Genomic DNA, 19,596 nt, shown 5'->3' with positions numbered 1-19,596 from the left:
AACGGAATGAAAATTTAAAAGATATTGGCTTAAAAGCAACAAAGATTAGTTTGATAAGGTGTGAATACTGATGGCAAATTCTCAAACATTTAAAAAAAGTATTTAATGTTTGGGAAACATGTCAAACAGCTCTGAATGCTGAAACTGAGATTATTCTCTTTTTTTTTAAAGATTTTTAATTTATTTATTCATAGAGACACAGAGAGAGAGAGAGGCAGAGACACAGACAGAGGGAGAAGCAGGCACCATGCAGAGAGCCTGACGTGGGACTCTTCCAGGATCACGCCTGGGGCTGCAGGCGGCACTAAACCGCTGCGCCACCAGGGCTGCCCTGAGATTATTCTTAAATAAAATAATAGGATGGACTTCTAAAAGTACTGTATTCTTTTTTCTTTCTTTTTTTTATTTAACTTTTTTATTTTTAAATAATCTCTACACCCAACATGGGGCTCAAACTTACAACCCAGAGATCAAGAGTTGCAAATTCCACTGAGTCAGCCAGGTACCCCTACTCTATTCTTTTTAAAAAATTTGAGGGGATCCCTGAGTGACTCGTTTAGCACCTGACTTTGGCCCAGGGCATGACCCTGGAGTCTCGGGATCGAGTCCCACATCGGGCTCCCTGCATGGAGCCTGCTTTTCCCTCTGCCTGTATCTCTGCCTCTCTCTCTGTGTGTTTCTCATGAATAAATAAAGTCTTTAAAAAAATTATTTGATTTTTAGGGGTGCTTCATTGGCACCCCTAAGAATACTTACTTATATATCAGAGTCTGAACTTAAAATTGTTCCCATTATATATTTGGTTTAAATCACCAGCCTGTTCTTAGAACCAAAATTAACAACCAATAAAGAAGTACTAAATAGTCTCTGTGAGGAAAAGCCTTTAAGTGACTGATGTATTACAAATAGCTCAAGCCACAAATCCACTTAGTACCTTTGAATCTTAACAGGCACAAGACAGTAGAATTTAAAGAACAGTTAAGTGGATGAAAACCCTAGCTGTTCAAGTCAGAGCAGCGGCCATAACACTCTCTGTATTTGTGAATTGTTTGTGGCTGTAGTGGTGTGTAAATCAGAAATTGTTTATACAGAGCCCATAACTCTGTAACTGTAACTGTAATACAGCAATTTATTCTTTCAATCAATACTTTAAAAATATGACCTGAAATCATCTACAAAAGTATAGGTTTTCTTAAGATGATAAAAGTGTCCTGAAACATGCTCATGAATCTTCCCAAAAATTATTTAGTGTTAATTGTTAGAGAACAGAAACAGACAGAGATTAAAGGCAGAAAACCATGCAGGAACTGAAGTCCAAGAAAAAGAAGATCAAAGTTGTAGCTCATATCAAGTCGCTCAACAATAAAATGGGTAATAAGTACAGTTCTAAATTAACCAAATCAAAATCTATACTTGAAGGATTATTCAAATGACAATGAATGCCCTACATAGCTCACAGTTTGGAATGAAAAGGTAAAAAAGCCACAAGAATGCAGTCAAGGGGACCCAATAAGGTTATTATACTTTGAGCTTCTTTAAGTTAAGAAGCCTATGCTAGCCCAGGCACATTGGCTATAAACTCCATTAAAATCATAAAGTTAGGGATCCCTGGGTGGCACAGCGGTTTGGCGCCTGCCTTTGGCCCGGGGCGCGATCCTGGAGACCCGGGATCGAATCCCACGTCGGGCTCCCTGCATGGAGCCTGCTTCTCCCTCTGCCTGTGTCTCTGCCTCTCTGTCTCTGTGTGGCTATCATGAATAAATAAATAAAATCTTAAAAAAAAAATAAAATCATAAAGTTAGAATGTTCTTTTTCTCTTCTGTTTATACGTATTTTTAAGTATAAAAATAATTTTAAAAATTTTAAAAAAGATTTATTTATTTGAGAGAGAGAAAGGAGGAGAGGGAGCATGCATGGTGGGAGAATGGGCAGAGGGACGGGAGAGAGAGAAGCCTCAAACCAACTCCTTGCTGAGTGAAGAGCCTGACACAGGGCCCAATCTCAGGACCCAAGATCATGACCTGAGCCAAAATCAATAGCTGGCCACACAACCAACTGAGCCACCCAGGCATGCCTAATTTTTTTTTAAAGTAAACTCTAGGTCCAACATAGGGTTTGAACTCTCCACTCCAAGATCAAGAGTTGCATGCTCTACTGAGCCAGCCAGGTACCCCTCTCTTCTGATTTAGGCTGTAATATCCTGATTTAAGTTTTGATGAAAAAAAATTTCAGTTAAAAATAATCATTCTGAGAAGAACAGTAATTCCTTCATATAGCATTATGCTATGTGTACAACATTTTAAATGCTGGTCAATTTCATTAACACAAACCATTCATTCACTCATTCATTTATTTATTTTTAATCTCCAATGTTTATAATATGAGGGCCAGGGCTTTCTCTCCAACTCAAGTTTATAAATTTTCGATTGGCTTGTGAGGCCAATAAGGATATTTCTTCTTTTTTTGGTGGGTGGGTGGGGGATATTTCTTGTCTAATTTGGTTTCTGGGAAACCTTCATTTAGGTCCTCAGTGGTCATCTGATCAAATGGAATTATGTTCTTCATCTTCTTCAGCTCTTTTTCATATTCTTCAATTCTGGCCTTTGAGAGAGAAAAACTCAGCACAGCTTTTCAGATCTTCTTTTTCCTCAGTATCCACCTGGACAGTGTATTTATCTTCTGGCACAGGAACCTTCAGGGCATTAAACTTCTCAAAGTCATCTACCAAGCCAACCTTTACCACATTGGCCTTGTAGTAAGCCCAGTCCATAGCAGGTGATTTCTCAGGAAGAGTAGTCAACTTGGAGGTAAGCATCTCATTCCAGGATTTCAGGGAGTTGACGATGGCCTTCTGGTTTCGGGGTATGATCTCCCCAAAAGCTACCCAGTCAATGGTTTTTAGAGCAAGTTTTTGCCCAGGCATCTTGAGATCCTTCACTGATCCTGGCAGCCCACAGTCCACAGCAGCAAGAACACAAACTTTTAAAAAGGCTCAATGTGGTATGTTAATATAAAAGATAAATATGGAATCCTAAGGATTCAACTCAGGTAGAAGTAAAAGACAAAAAACAGGGAACAGATAAAAAGCATATATATATAAAAAACAAAACAAAACAGGAAACCATAAACTAAAGGACACAAGAGAAGAAGATTCAAATGAAGAAAATCTTGAATTTTGTAATTTGGAATTACTACAACTTGGTTCAGAAATAAGATGTGCGTTTTTTTTAAGGTGGTAGTTATTTTTATTAGTTAAATTGATTAATTTTTAAAAAAGATTTTATTTATTAGAGAGAGAGAGACAGAAAATGAGTAGGGGAAGAGGGAAGGAGAAGCAGATTCCCTGCTGAACATGGAGCCCAATGTGGGGCTCAATCCCAGGACCCTGAGATCATGACCTGAGCCTAAGGCAGACGCTTAACTGACTGAGCCACCCACGTGCCCCTAATTTTTTTTTTAAGTAATCTACAGCCAATGTTGCATCGAACTCATGGCCCTAAGATCAAGAGTTGCATGTTCTACCAACTGAGCCAGCCAGGCACCACTAAGGCTTGTATTCTTTAGGTTTCATTGTGTGGTTATAGAATGTTACTAGATAGAGGCAAATTTCATGAATAAATGAACAAAGGAATGGCAGAATGAATAAATTTAATAAATAAATGAATGAAGCTCAGTTTGGTATGAAAGACACATAAGTGAAATGAAAGGAAGCAAAAAGAGGAATTCTAAGCAATAGGTAAATACAGTCTCATGAACAAAGTTATAGACATGTGAGAAAGCACAATTTAGGAAATCTCTGGAGAATTTGGTTGGATCACTGGATCCAAGGGTGGGAGAGAGGAGCAACAGGGGATAAAGTTGGGAAGGTAGATGGGTCAGATCTATGCCATTCTAAAGACAATGGGATCAAGTGAACAAATTCAAGCAAGAACGAACCATTTTAGGCAGCGTAGAAAATGTAGTCTAACAGATTTTGTCAAGAAGCTATTTCAGTAATGTGAGAGTAACAAAGATATGGACTATGGTTGTGAAAGCTGGAATGGAGAAAAAAGGGATAAATTCAAACAATATTAAGGAGGCAGAGTCCATTTAATGACAATAGATATGTGGCATCGATGAGAAGATGAAGTAGAAATTTGAATATCTGGGTGAACTGTTGTGATACGAGAATACAAAATGAGAAACAATATATAGAATAAGAGAATCCCCCCAAAAAAGAGAATCCACATCCTTCCACATCCTTGATAACAAAAGGAGCAATAATTAAATACAATGTTCTAAATGAGAACATCATTTAGATGTTCTAAATGCTGAACATCAATTTTTGACAACTACCACTGGCATTTCTCAGGGCTACACTAGAATTTTTGGAAAGATTCATGAGCACGTTTCAGGGCACTTTTATTATCTTAAGAAAACCTGTACTTTTGTAGATTACTTCAGATCATATTTTAAAAGTATTAATTGAAAGAATAAAATTCACTTCTGTATTACTCTTGAAAAGACATAAGGAGACATGTGCTCTGTATAAAAAAATATAAACAATTTCTAACTTACAAACCACTACAGCCACAAACAATTCACAAATATAAAGTGTATTATGGCCAATGCTCTAACTTGAGCAACTAAGGTTTTCTTCCACTTAACTGTTATTAAAACTAATTTTTTAAAAGATTATTTATTTATTTGAGAGAGAGAATGAGTGAGCATGAGCATAAGCAGGGGAGGGGCAGAGGGAGAAAAAAGAGAACCTCAAGCTGCCTGTGCATTGAGCACGTAACCCAATGAGGGGCTTGATCTCATCATGCTGAGATCATGACCTGAGCTGAAATCAAGAGTCAGCCACTTAATTGACTAAGCCACCCAAGTGCCCCTAACTGTTCTTTTTTTTTTTTTAATTTTATTTATTTATTCATAAGACACACAGAGAGACAGAGACAGAGACATAGGCAGAGGGAGAAGCAGGCTCCATGCAGGGAGCCTGATGTGGGACTCTATCCCCAGACCTGGAATCACACCCTGAGCCAAAGGCAGACACTCAACCTCTGAGCCACCCAAGTGTCCCCCCCCCCAACTGTTCTTTAAATTCTACTGTCTTGTCCCTGTTAGGATTCAAAGGTACTAAGTGGACTTGTGGCTTGAGCTATTTCTAATACATCAAATATACTACAGAGTCAATAATTTGCTTATTTGTTTTTCAGAGGCCACACACACAAAAAAAATAGCTGCCAATTACTCTGATGCAATGAAACTAACAACAATAAATTTTTGAAGTCCAACTCATTTGTCAACGTGGTACTGTCTGTACAGTTAATGCTTAGGTATTACAATAAGATCAGAGAATTCTAATTCTGAAAAATGAATATACTTCTTTGACATTCTCCTGTTATAAAGCATCAAAAACAGGAGGTAGGGACAGACAGGTCTGTAGCAGTTCTACAAGTAAATGTGTTCCAAGGCAATATGATTCTTCTTCAATTATTTGCTATCAATTAATAAGCATTCCTGTAGCTTTTTTTTTACTCTTTAGCTACTGACTTTTTAAACTACATTTATATAAAGCTCAAGAAAACAAAATACTTAATTTTCTAATTGTATTTTTTATGTTTAGGTGGCATTCTCTCCTATATATTTATATAATTGCAAATAATAATTTGAATAACATACAAATGAACAAAAAAAAAAAAATACAAATGAAAATTCTTAGAGCCAGTTAGGGTGGAAACATTAAAAAAAATACAAACCTTGTAGGTGTTTAGACTCCATTTTCTAACAAGCTCTAACTTTTCCATTGCAGGATTTTTTACTTCATCTGCTAGAATAACTGGTCCACTTTTGGTCTGTGTTCTCTGGACACCTGCATGATCATAACAAAAAACAAAACAAAAACTAGATAAAGACAAGTAGGGGAAAAAAACCAAACCATTGATTCTGTTCAAATTAAACTACTTATGCACTACTTATGTCTGGTGGCTCAGTTGGTTAAGCATCTGCCTTTGGCTCAGATCATGATCCCAGGGTCCTAGGATCAAGCCCCACTTCAGGGCTCCCTGCTCAGTGGGGAGCCTACTTCTCCCTCTGACTCTGCCTGCCTCTCCTCCTGCTTTGCCTCTCTGTCAAATGAGTAAATAAAATCTTAAAAAACAAAAACTCCCAAAAAACTCCAAATTAAACTACTTATGCAAGTGAAAGACTACAACTTCCTGGATCACTGAGGACAATTTCTAAATACTTAAAAAATATTTCTGCCCATCCAACACAAATGTTATGTGGTTTGACTGTCATCTTAAAAAAAGAAAATGCTGCAACCAGGTTGCCTTCTTTTCCAAATAAGATTTTTACTTCTAGCAAACAAATTTTCCACAATTAATCATATAACCTAATGAACCTAAAAAAACTGTGTCAGTAAAAATCTGGCAAGGTTATGTACTCTTCACAGTGATCTCCTTTCATCATACGATGTAGAACAGAGCAACAACAGAGGTTACTATAATTTTGGAGGATTTAAAAATATAATTCAAATTTCAAAGTCATTAAAATAAATATTCAACCAGAAGTATGAAAGGCTAGGCTAAAACAAGACCTACATTGTATTTCCTTGTTTCCTCAAGAGACCACCCACCCTCCTGCAAAAAGCCATAATTAATAAGGGCATTATAAAGCCCTGACAGTGCATTGCTCCAACAATTAAGAAATAGTGATGTAAAAGCAACTCTACACTTATAGAGTTTCTATAGTAAAATATTTTTCATAGGAGAAAATAGTTAAATGCTTATGATACTATTGACTTATAACAAAAACTATATAATGATTTTAAAAAAAACAGTAAAAGAGAAGAGAAAAATCTCTAAAAAAATGGTTTTTAAAGTCAGAGCAAAAACTTATTTTCTCACTCCTACAGTCAGATCAGCTTTTGCCACAACTTTACCACTACCTATGATAAAAAACAGTATATAAAATAAAAAACATTTAAGATTTAAAAAATTCTCATCGAAACAAAATACAGAATGTTAACACTTCATGTTAAAAGAAATATATAGTTCAGCTTTTTCCTGTTTTATTGTCCTGCAATATTAAAGCATAGAGGGTATTCAATGTAAAGAAATTTATTTTCCCCAATATTTTTCATTGGGCATAACTGGTAAATTATATATCGTTTTGTTGCAATTTGCAAGCTATCTGTAAGCTGTGGCTGAAAGTAGGAAGACACAACATTTTCCACTTGACCCATTCCAAATAATGAACAACCCAATTGTTGAAGGCTCCTTTTTTGTTTAACTGAAAACAGAGAGCAGAGCTGCAAAGCTGAGAGGGTCAAGTAAGTGAATATATATGAGTGAATATATATTTTCCAGAGTAAAGAAAGCATGATTTAAAATAAATCCAATCTTACAATGTTTTTTAATCTTAAAGTGAAATAAATTTCAGGTTTAAGATATATAGTTAATAGCTCTGAAAAGCGAGAAAGATAGGTATGGCTAGAAAGATTATTTTCATTATTGTTAAAAAAAAGAAAGAAGCAACCACCAAAAGACAAAGCCAGATTACCCACAGCTAGGAATATAAAGTAAGGGATTATGAAACTAAGCAAATTGGTTTAGTTTCAGAAGTAGCAAGGGTTTTATCCAATCAGTGCAGTGAATACCTGCAGGAACAATTAAATCACTTCCTTGTTGAGCCAGTCGACTAGCTGCAACCCTGCTGGGAGACATAACAGATGGCAATGGTGGTGCTGGGGAACCTGGAAAGGGTAGACATTTAACTATGAAAATCCTTTTCCTCCTCCACATATTGCACGTTTTGAATATCAGTTTACTGATATTTCCCTTAAAATATTAAAAAACTAGGATTAAAAACTTTAAATATATTTGCTTTCTTGCAGGAATGGACTAAAAATAAATGGATGCTACTCAGGCAGAGTTCTTGTAGAAACTTTTCATGAACTGTTGAAACCAAACAAAACACGTTAACTGTAAGAAGAAACTTGGCAAGAACATGTCTAAACAGGACTTTACCTGGACTCTATTTCCAAACCAATTAAGAAAATGTGATTCAAACTCCATAGTTGAACGACTTGAAGCTTAAGTAAATATTTTATAACCTGCTTCTTCTACATTCAAAGGAAAGCTCCTTAAGTAAACAAAGGTATGTAATAATGTATCAAAATTATAATTAAAATCCACAAAAATGTGAACGAGTCACAACCTTTACGGGAATTGTAGTCTAAAATTTCACATCACAAACCCAATAGCACATAGTATAGATCACTGCTATTCATAGTGCAGATGCAAGGAACCCACATCAAGTATTTGACCTGAGAGCTCATTAAAAATGCAAAAACTCAAGCCCTGCCCTAGACCCAGTGAACTAGAATCTGCATTTTCACAAAGATCCTTGGGTGATTTGTCTGTATTCTGAAGTTTGGAAGTCCTGAGGTAGAGTGCTATTCTAATTAATCATAAGAATGGAACTCTTAAAATATACCTGGGACACTCCACAAGATCTACTGATCATCAGTGGGTATCTGTAGGGTGGCTTTTTTTTTTTAATTACAGTTTTACATTTTTTATTGAATTATTTTTATTAAACAAAATATCTGTATATATTTAAGATTTAAGATGTACAATGTGATATTTTGATATACATATATACTGTGAAATAACTGCTACAAACTAATATATCCAGCACGACTTTTGGTTACTTTTCTGTGGTTATTTGAGCTCTATTTTATTAGTAAATTTCAAGTATATAATACAGTATTATTAACTCTAGTCACATGCTGTACATTAGGCATCTGTAGTTTTTTAAAAAGCCACTCAGATTACTGTCAAATACAACTAAGTTTGAGAATCAAAGGAAAAAAAAATTTTTAAAGATTTATTTATTTATTCACGAGAGACACAGAGAGTGAGGCAGAGACATGGGCAGAGGGAGCCTGACGTGGGACTTGATCCAAGGATCGTGCCTTGAGTTAAAGGCAGATGCTCAACCACTGGGCCATCCAGGTGTCCCAAAGGAAAAAAATTTTTCAATGAAACACCATTAAATTTTAAATTAACTCTGCACTTGAAATGTCCTTCCACATTCAGCTAAGAATATTTTAATGTCTGGTACTTTTATTTCAACTACACTCTCCCAGTTCCCTAGAAATCGTATAATGAATCAAATTTAAAATTAAAATGTTCTAATAGGACAGAAATCAAGATCAAAGTTCTTTACTTAGAGTTTTAATAATTGGTTATATCCCAGATATACTCAGTTCTGATGGAGAAAGTCACTAGTTTTAATAATATGAAAACCTTAATTTGAACTAGATCTAACATTACAATCCAAACATACACTAGACCAAAATAGATTGGCACTACCTTCCAAAGTGAGATATTTATCTCTTTAAATCTGTTTAACTATAAAATTTATTTATTTATCTATTTATTTATTATTATTTTTTGTTTAACTATAAAATTTAAAACTAGAAAGGATGACAGAAATTAACTAAATCTGACAAACTACAAGAGAAACTAAACCCAGAGGGGTTAAGACAGCTTATCAGACTCAGATGCTCTGAATTCATATCCTAAAATCTCCATTATTAAATTCAATACAAAAAATACCAATCCATAAGTTACTTATTGAGTTGCAAGGCATTTTAAAAGGTTATCCAATCCAATTACCATTTTATTTTATTTTATTTTTAAAAATATTTTATTTAATTATTCATGAGAGACACAGAGAGAGAAAGAGGCAGAGACATAGGCAGAAGGATAAGCAGGCTCCACGCGGAGAGCCCGATGTGGGACTCGATCCCAGGACTCCAGGATCATGCCCTGGGTGGAAGGCAGGCATTAAACCGCTGAGCCACCCAGGCATCCCCCAATCACCAAATCACCATTTTAAACAAAGACTATCTCTACTATCTAAGGCACAAGGGTTTCTGTTATATGAGCAAATGTTTAAAAAAAAAAAAAAAAAAAAAAAGACAACTACTATAATTCCATTTCTTGATGATCCCAGAAACAGAGCTCTGTTGTTCTGGTTATTACTGTTTATTAGTCCTGCATAAGAAATAATTCAATGACATAGAGGGAGATGTGTATAATATATGTAACAAATGATACAGAATTTTCCAAACTAAAACAGCAGAAGATGTAGTACCCTGGTAACTGGGTACTTCAGCCTTTTCCTTTTCCTTTCAAGGGTAATATTATCACTTCTCTATATCTTCAACCCTTTACAAAACCCACTAATTTAGACTAAACTAGTTACTAAAATCATTCACTAATATCCAATAAAAAATAATTCTTAAAAATCTAAAATCTTGGGCAGCCCAGGTGGCTCAATGGTTTAGCGCCTGCCTTCAGCCCAGGGCGTGATCCTGGAGACCTGGGATCGGGTCCCACGTCGGGCTCCCTGCGAGGAGCCTGCTTCTCCCTCTGCCTGTGTCTCTCATGAATAAATTAATAAAATCTTTAAAAAACAAAAACAAAAACAACTTTCTAAAAAACAAAAAACAAAAAACAAAAAAACCCCCAACTTTCTGGACGCCTAGATGGCTCAGCAGTTGAGCATTTGCCTTTGGCTCAGGTCATGATCCTACAGTCCTGGGATCAAGTTCCACACAGGCTCCCTGCAAGGAGCCTGCTTCTCCCTCTGCTTATGTCTCTGTCTCTCTCTCTGTGTTTCTCATGAAAAAATAAATGATCAACAATATCCTGTTAAAAAATGTTACATGACGTCAATTCAAAGAAACATAAATTACTGCCATTATCATGAAACATATTTTTTATTTCACTGTGAAGAACTAGGATGTGAAACTAGCAAGTGAAACTCATCAGCATTTCCATGCTTATGCACAACAGTTTATAATGGTCAGTTGATTTTAATCATTGTATAATACTATACTACCTAAGGGAAAAAAGATTAAACCAAATGTCAGTTAAGTAATTTCATTGAGAATGCTTAAAACATCTCAACGGTAAAAGCATTTTTTAATTCTCTATTGACATTGAAATTTGGAAACTGGTGACTGGTCCAAAAATGGTGTCACATCATGCAAAATACGCCTTTTATTCTTTAAGCACTCAGTCAACCCTTTCAAAGTTAAAGTTATCCCCTAGATAAGAATGTCAGAATGCTATATAATGACTACTAAGATATTGACACATATGCTACCTTTCTATGGTTTTATTTTTCTGAACATAAGGATGAAAAAGGTAAAAAAAAAAATGATGTCTCTAGGTAGCTTATTTATTTTATAGCCTAGAGTAGAGATGGTTATTCTGGATTATCCTAAATGCTTATTTGCAGGACCTATTTAGGAAAGAATATATTTCAAAATATAAGTTGTTTTTGAATAAAGTATTGGCTATTAGTATAATAAAAATACAGAATACTATTATCTACAAGAGGGCTAAGGATTGCGAAGCAGAGATTTTTTCATTTTATGAAATTATAATGAAGTGTTAAAAATTAATATACTTCACTGAACATCAAATATAGTAACTATTTTAACTATTGCTCTGTCAAAACAATTCCTTTTTACATCGAAATGTTTACATGATTTTTTGTTTTGTTTACATGGTTTTACTTTCATTCACATGAAAATGAAAAAAACACTTGAAAAAGGTTACTAAATGCAAGAATATTGAAAGGATGCAACTTTTTCCTTTATATTAAAAATAGACCTATATATGAAATATGTGCAGAAAAGAATTAACATAGCACATCTGTTTATCCTTAAAGGGACCAGCCTACACAACTGGCCTTTGGTTGGCATCTGGAAACTTAAATTTTGGGAAGATTCCCTCTATTCTTGGAATGGTTAAGACTGGCTCATTATGCCTGAATGTTTATACAAACAATGTGGTTTATGCTAAGTGCCTGTTTTCCACCTGGGAGTCTGGAATGTTGGTACATGCTAGGCAGAGGGTGCCTATTCGAGCAATCTCCAATAAACACCCTGGGCACTGAGGCTCTAATGAGCTTCCCTGGTTTGCAATAATTCATACATGTTGTCATAGTCCGCTGGGGGAATTAAGCATAATTAACAACTGCCGTCTAATGTCCTGTGTGACTGCACTGCGAGAAGACCCTTTCAAGTATGCCCAGTTTACCAGGCTCCCTCAGGCATCCTTTGCTCTTGCTAACTGTGTTTGGTATACTTTCCCTGTAATAATCATCACCATGAGTATGACTATAAACTGAGTCCTGTGAGTACTCACAGCAAATTACTGAATCTGAGGGTGGTCTTGGGAGACCTCTTATATGGAATGTATAATAGGAAAAATAAAAGCAATTTTTCTAATTGCTTTGAAATAGGAAATATGTATTTATACAAAACAATACTGACTTACATATTTTGTAGTTAAAAGCTAAAATTAAAAAAAAGCTAAAATAATTTAAATTTGTATTTTTGATATAGTGTTTTAATTTTTATTTTAGCATTTTATTTTTTTACTTTAGTATTTTAAAACCAAATCAGTGAAATTCTGCTGTATTTATAGAAATAAATTACATATAAATATATACAAATAAATGTATAAATACATAATGATTTATTTACATAAAGAAGATTACTAAAACAATTAAAATTATTTAAATTGAAGAGAAAAAAGATTATGCTTACAAAATCAGCATTTTATCACAGAATCAAAGGACTTCATTATGCTTTATTAATAAAGGTAGCTTTTGATGCATTTCTCCCATCCTCCATCCCAGCCATTTTTAAAAATAGGTGGGCTCTTACCTTGTAATGCTCCTGCTTCAATAACCCCCTCTTTGGTACTGTCAAAGCCATGAGATGTAATTTGGGTTTCTGAGAGACCAAGTCCAGCTGGTAACGAACGCTTCAAATCCTTGGCAACATTTGAATAAAAGAGAAAATCTTTGTAAAAAAACTCTCACACCACATAGCAATTCAGCATGATGGAGTCCTTTTATTCCCATCTTAAACTATCTTTTTCTCTACTATGTAGAGAATGCTGTTGTGGCATTGTGTAATGGAATTCTATATACATTCTATAATATGTAAACAGCAACAAACTCCGCAAGACTTGTTATTAAGAGGTTATGGTATATGTTAAATACAAAATACTTCCACTATTCTAGAACTAAGCAACAAGCAGATATAAAAATTCAATTTTCAAATTCCTAAGCTATTGATACATCAGAAAAATCATTTTAAAGAACAGAATTAAGATGTCTATTGTGTAAAAACTGATGTCTAATACAATCATGATGAACCTGGCTAATGGTCAGTATAAACAAATCATTCACTTGCAATATTACTTTTCCTTTGATTTAATTAGGGTGAAATAAAGGAAATTTTCTGCTATTTAGATTTATGTTAAACACTGATATTAGTCAACCCAATTGCAAATTAGCTTATAATTGGAACTTAGCTATAATAAATATAATATTCCACATTCAGTCTTATGGTTTATAATGGTTTAAAAAATATATATAGAGAGAAAGCCAAGGAACACAGATTTCCCAAAGTCCTTTCCTTTCTCTGGCTTGGATATGAGGAATTACCCAATTTTCATAATTAGCATCTATGAATGGATTCTACTGGTTTCCCACAATAATGACAAATGATGCACTGAAACAAAAATATTTCTTTGAAATCCTTTAATATGGTACCACATCACATCACATATAATGTACAGTTACAATTCGAAAACTCAGAACACTTTAAATTTTCTAATTGGCAAAGTCAAATTTTTAAAAAAGGTTTTATTCATTTATTTATTTGAGAAAGAGTGTACACAGGAGGAGGGACAGAAGAAGAGGAAGAGAGAATCTTAAGCAGACTCGCACTGAACCTGAACACTTTAAATTTTCTAATTGGCAAAGTCTAAATTTTTAAAAAAAACAGTCACTTCTTGAGTGATCTAATTGATTCTTAGGGCTTTAAAAACCATCTATACATTGACAACTTCCAAACTTAGGTGTCTGACCTAGGCCTCCCTCTTTAACTCCAGTATATCTGGTCACATACTTATTATTTCAACTTGGATATTAAATTTGCATCTCAAACTTAATGTGTCCAAAACTAACTGGTTCTACAGTAAATCCACAATTCCCAACAGACAAAACAAAATAATACCACCTATGTTTTCACTCCTCTCAGTTAACAGCATCTCCACTACCAAACTCTTAGTCCAAATCTTAGGAGTTACCTTTGATTCTTCTTCTCTTACATCCACATCCAAACCATTCGCAGATTCTATCAGATCCACTTTCAAAATATATCCAAGATGAAACCAATTCTCACCACTTCCACGGCTACCACTATGATCTAAGCTAAGCTGTCATATTTTGACAGGATTACTCCAAGAACCTCTTAATTGGTCTCCTTGCTTCTATCTAAGACACACACCTCAAATCCACACATCAACCAAAATTATCCTGTTTGCAAAAGCTCTCCAATAGCCTCCCATCTCATTTGAAGAAAGCCCAGGAATGCCTGGGTGGCTCAGTGGCTGAGCGTCTGCCTTCAGCCCAGGGCATGGTTCCGGAGTCCTGGGATCAAGTCCCACATCAGGCTCCCCGCATGGAGCCTGCTTCTCCCTCTGCCTGTGTCTCTCATGAATAAATAAATAAAATCTTAAAAAAAAGAAAAAGAAAAAAGAAAGCCCAGACTGTTAAATGTTCTCAAGGTATTTACATGATTTATCTCCTACCAGCCTCAGCATTACAGCCATGCAGTTCCTTCAAAAACAATAAAGCTGTCTTTGTTTCAGAGCCTTGTATTTCCTGGGTTTTCTTTTTTCCTGATTGCTTTTCTACCTGTCATCTACAGGGCTTGTTTCTTTTGCCAGAGAGACTTTCCCAGGACAACATATAAAATAGCAACTCTCAGGGCAACTGGGTGGCTCAGTTGGTTAAGTGTCGAACTCTTCTTTTTGGCTCCAGTCATGATCTCAGGGTCATGGGATTGAGCCCTTCACTGGGGGGATCCATGCTCAGCAGGGAATCTGCTTGAAATTCTCTCCCTCCACCCCTCCCCCCTCTCTCCAAAATAAATAAATCTTAAAAAAATAAAATACCAACTCTTATAGTCTCACACTAGAACTCCTTAGTCTGCTTACTCTGTTTTATTCTTTTTATAGCAGATATCACTCAGTATTTGTGTTTATTTTTATCTGTTCTCCTTTATACCGTAAGCTTCATGAGAGCAGGGATGTTGCCTATTTTGTTTTAGCTATATGTTTAGCACCTGAAATAGTGCCTGAGATATAGTAGATATCCAATAAATATGTGTTGAATGAATAAATGAATTTATTGAATGAACTAAAGGACTTATGATTCAATACCATATGCATTAAGAAGCTGCTATAGCAATAAATTTATCTTTAAATTTAATGAGTATTAAAAAAAATTTAATGAGTATTTGCTGACTCCCTCTGTGTTAGACTTTCTAGGCAAAGAAAAAGGTAAGGTATAGTCCTTGCCTCAGTGGAGAGACAAGATATACAAATATTAATGTAAAAGTTGAACTTGTTGCCAAAGTAAAGACAATAGGTATCAGAGGAATTCAGAATAGGGACTTAATCTATGAAAACCAAATATGACAAGAGCAGGTACTGCTTGAGCTGTGGAACATGAAGGATTTATTTATTCATTATGCCAACATTCAATGAACACCAATGACAGCCACTGCTCTAGACACTACAGATGGAACAGTGTAGCAAAGGGTCTCTGCCCAAATTAGACTCACACTGAAGAAGGAAGGAGGAGCAGCCTGATAGTAAACAAATAAATATAAGACAGATAATAAGTACTGTAAGTAACAAAACGGTAAATAAGTTTGTTTTCTTAAGGCGGGATAAAAGAGATATAGAGTGACCAGCAAAAAGTGCTCCTTTGGGTGGGCAGATTCCTGAAAGCAGTGTGAGGGAGTGAGCCAAGTGAGTTTTAAGACACAATTCCCTTATCAGATAAGTGATTTGCAAATATTTTTTCCCCATTCTAGGAGCTGCCTTTTACCTTTCTTCGTGGCATTCTTTGAAGCATAAAAGTTTTAAATTCTGATTAACTCCAATTTATTTTTTTTATTATTATTTTTTAAATTTTTATTTATTTATGATAGTCACACAGAGAGAGAGAGAGGCAGAGACATAGGCAGAAGGAGAAACAGGCTCCATGCACCGGGAGCCCGACGTGGGACTCGATCCCGGGTCTCCAGGATCGCGCCCTGGGCCAAAGGCAGGCGCTAAACCGCTGCGCCACCCAGGGATCCCTATTTTTTCTTTAGTTGCTTATGCTTTTGGTGTTTTACCTAAGAAATTAAAGTGCTTAATCCAAAGTCATGAAGATTTATACCTGTTGTTTTGTTCTAAGAATTTTATAGTTGTAGCTCTTACATTTAAATCTTTGATAGATTTTGAGTTAATTTTTTTAGGATTTTATTTTTAAGCTATCTCTACACCCAATGTGGGGTTCTGACTCACAACCCCAAGATCAAGAGTTACATGCTCCATTGACTGAGACAGTCAGGTGCCCCTTGAGTTAATTTTTGAGCGTGGTGTGAGGTCTGCATCTAATTTCATTCTTTACATATGGATATCCAGTTGTCCCAGTACCATTTGTTGAAAAGACTATCCTTTCCTCATTGAAAACTCCTGGCACCCTTGGTGAAACTCAACTGACCACAAATGTAAGGGTCTATTTCTAGACTCTTAATTTTGCTCCACTGGCCTATGTCTTCCTTATGCTAGTACCATATTGTTTGATTGCTATAGCTCTGTAGTAAGTTTTAAAATCAGTGAGTCCTAAAACTGTTCATCTTTTTCAAGATTTTTCAGCTATTCTGGATATAATGATTTTACATATGACCAGTTTGTCAATTTCTACAAAAAAGAGAATTTGATAGAGATTATGTTGAATATGATCAATTTGGGGAGCACTGCCACTTTAATGAGTTAAGTCTTCTGATCCATAAACATGAGATGTCGTCCTTCCATTTACTTAGATCTTTAATTTTTTTCAACAATGTTCTACAGCTTTTAGTGTCCAAGTCTTGCACATACTCCTGAGTAGTGGATTTTTTTCCCCCTCAATTTTTTTGCATTATTTATCCCCTAAAAATAAACTGGATTCTGCATAATGCTCTTGCATTTCATAACTCTGCTGAATTTATCAGTTCTAATAGGTTTTTTTTTGTGCGTGTGTATTCCTTAGGATTTTCTATATACAAGACCACGCTGTTTACACGCAGAAAGTTTTATCTCTTCTAATGTTGATGCCTTTCATTTAATATTGTTATTCTTTATATCTTATACATTTTGTGTCAATACTCTTTTATATCTAATATTTAACAAAAACATGAAAAAATAGTGGTAAAACCAATGCATACGTAATATGCAGAGTTATTCATTTGCAAAACCAAAAGAAACTGCTGTAAAATTCAATGGAGGTGACAGGTCTACACCAAAACAGAAAACCAATTAACATTAGTTTTACCAAGGACATCTCTTCAAATTGGCCTTAAAAAAAGATACCTACTCCAATGTGTTATCCAAGCAAAGCTATAACAAATTTTTTAAAAATTTTAAGTCTTACTGCTAATCATTATGGGGACAAAAAAATTAATAAACATAAAATAACAACACAATAACACAATAATAAACACAAGTAAGCTACAAATATTTATTCTTGCTTTCTTCATCCTAATTAGAATTCCTTATGGAATTACCTTCTGAATTTCTTATGGCATATTTTAAAGATGTTTATTAATAGCAAAAACTCAAATCATTTTTAAGAGTATCATAATCTAATCAAGAATCAACTATTACTAAGAACATGAAGACCTGGAAAGATAATTTAGACAGACCTAATTTGGATACCAGCTTTCCTAGTTAGTGGCTGTGTGATCCTGGACAAATACTTAAAAACTTGCTTAACCCATGTTTGCTCAGCAGTAAAAAGAGGCTAAAAATTAATTCAGAGTTCTATAAAATCTATGAAAACCAGATGAGCTAGTTAATATAGGCAAAGCACCCAATATGTATTTTTCACCACCTGTTAACGTTAGGCATCCCTCTCCTTTACTATAATTGTTACAACTAATCAATGCTGTTGCTAATAATTACTGTGAAAGACATTTCTTGGACAATTATTACATGCTAGGAATTGTTTTAAGCACTTTAATGAACGTATAGGCAGCCCTCACTCTGCATTACAGGTCAGGACTGTAAAAATGATCAAGTAAGCTGAAACTGTATAAAGTGATTCATGGAAAATATTGATTATTCCATGACCTTTAAAAATTCTTGTCACAGCTAAAGCTCTTTCCTTGTTTATGTTATTCAATGAGGCTTCACTAAGTTCTTCCAGAACAAATCTAGGGTCTCTCCAAGAGTAGCAGTGTCAACATCCCTACAGTCAGCTATTTCTTCCAAAACTCCATTTAGGTTTGATTTGAATTTCACTTTTTCCAGTGTTAGCATTTTTCATTCTTTGCTGCACTTCCATCTTTATTCATCCATTCTCTTTTGATCATCCACTTTTAGAAAATGTCACACGGATTTATGACCCAGAGACAAGAGGGTAATACTACCACAGGGTTTGCTGTCTGTATGAGTTGAATAACACATATGCAGTGACCAATCACCAAGAGACTGTGAAAGAAGTGACATGATTAGTCAATAATCATGATTCACCTCTGTTATTCACATAGTGATTTATGGACTTCAGTGCTAGCAGTGAAGTTTGTTTTTTATTCAATTAAAGTTAATACACTATGGAGACTTAAATCTGAGATGTGTTGTCGGAAGACTGGCATCATTTAATTAAACTGTGGTAACTGAAATTAATGCATATTGAATCTATATAAAACAAGAACCGCCTGTATAGTCTCTCTTTAATCTTGACAATAATACGAAGTGGTATTATCACTACTGCTCTACAGATGAAAAAACTAGGACACAAAAATGTATCACTTAGTTACTAACTAGTAATATAGTTAGGACTAGGCTTTAAAAACACAGTATTAACTGTAACGTATGGTAAATGTAAACAGCTACAAGTAGTTTTTTAGAGACTTGGAATTTATTTTAGCTTCTATGTTTTCTAAAAAATTTAAAGAAATACCTTTTAAAAATCATTATTTCAGAATCTGCTGAAGTTTAAACACTAACACAAATACATTCTCAACCTGTGATTTCCTAATAATACAAAAGCAATTAATTCTTTCTTTCCTTTTCACTTAGTTCCTAGGGTCACTTAAGACCGCTTGTCACAGGACAACATTCTCTTCATTTGAATATTGTTTTGAAGATAACTTAGAATTAAAAACAAAAATCATTACATTAAGTTTTATTTACTTCTTTTTTTAAAACCAAATCTCTGGGTCTGTTCATTTCACAGAATAAATGATCTTTACCTTTCTATTTTATTTTTTTTATAATTTTTAAAAAATATTTTATTTATTTATTCATGAGAGACACACACACACACACACAGAGGCAGAGACACAGGCAGAGGAAGCAGGCTCCACACAGGGAGCCCAATGTGGGACTCGATCCCAGGCCTCCAGGACCACGCCCTGGGCCGAAGGCAGGCGCCAAACCTCTGAGCCATCCAGGGATCTCCTCT

General features: G+C 34.9%; 1 protein-coding gene across 17 annotated transcripts in view; it reads right to left on the bottom strand.

Moving 5' to 3' along the window:
- ARFIP1 (ARF interacting protein 1) overlaps nt 1–19,596 on the bottom strand; it is a 131,480-nt gene that overhangs the window by 49,992 nt on the left and 61,892 nt on the right. For 11 of the 17 annotated variants that reach the window (XR_012006152.1, XM_072773663.1, XM_072773661.1 and 8 more), the window contains 3 exons: nt 12,743–12,851; nt 7,646–7,741; nt 5,745–5,857 (listed from right to left, as the gene is read on the bottom strand). Coding sequence is in view for 16 of the 17 variants with exons in the window: in XM_072773663.1 (XP_072629764.1) it covers nt 5,745–5,857; nt 7,646–7,741; nt 12,743–12,851 (318 nt within the window). In the remaining variant the exon portion in view is untranslated. The remainder of the gene's footprint in view (nt 1–5,744; nt 5,858–7,645; nt 7,742–12,742; nt 12,852–19,596) is intronic. The other 6 variants (XM_072773674.1, XM_072773671.1, XM_072773672.1 and 3 more) reach the window with 1 other exon arrangement.

Source organism: Canis lupus, chromosome 13, assembly GCF_048164855.1.
Source record: "Canis lupus baileyi chromosome 13, mCanLup2.hap1, whole genome shotgun sequence".
Taxonomy (NCBI): Eukaryota; Metazoa; Chordata; class Mammalia; order Carnivora; family Canidae; genus Canis; species Canis lupus.
This window is presented reverse-complemented; position numbering and strand designations above follow the sequence as displayed.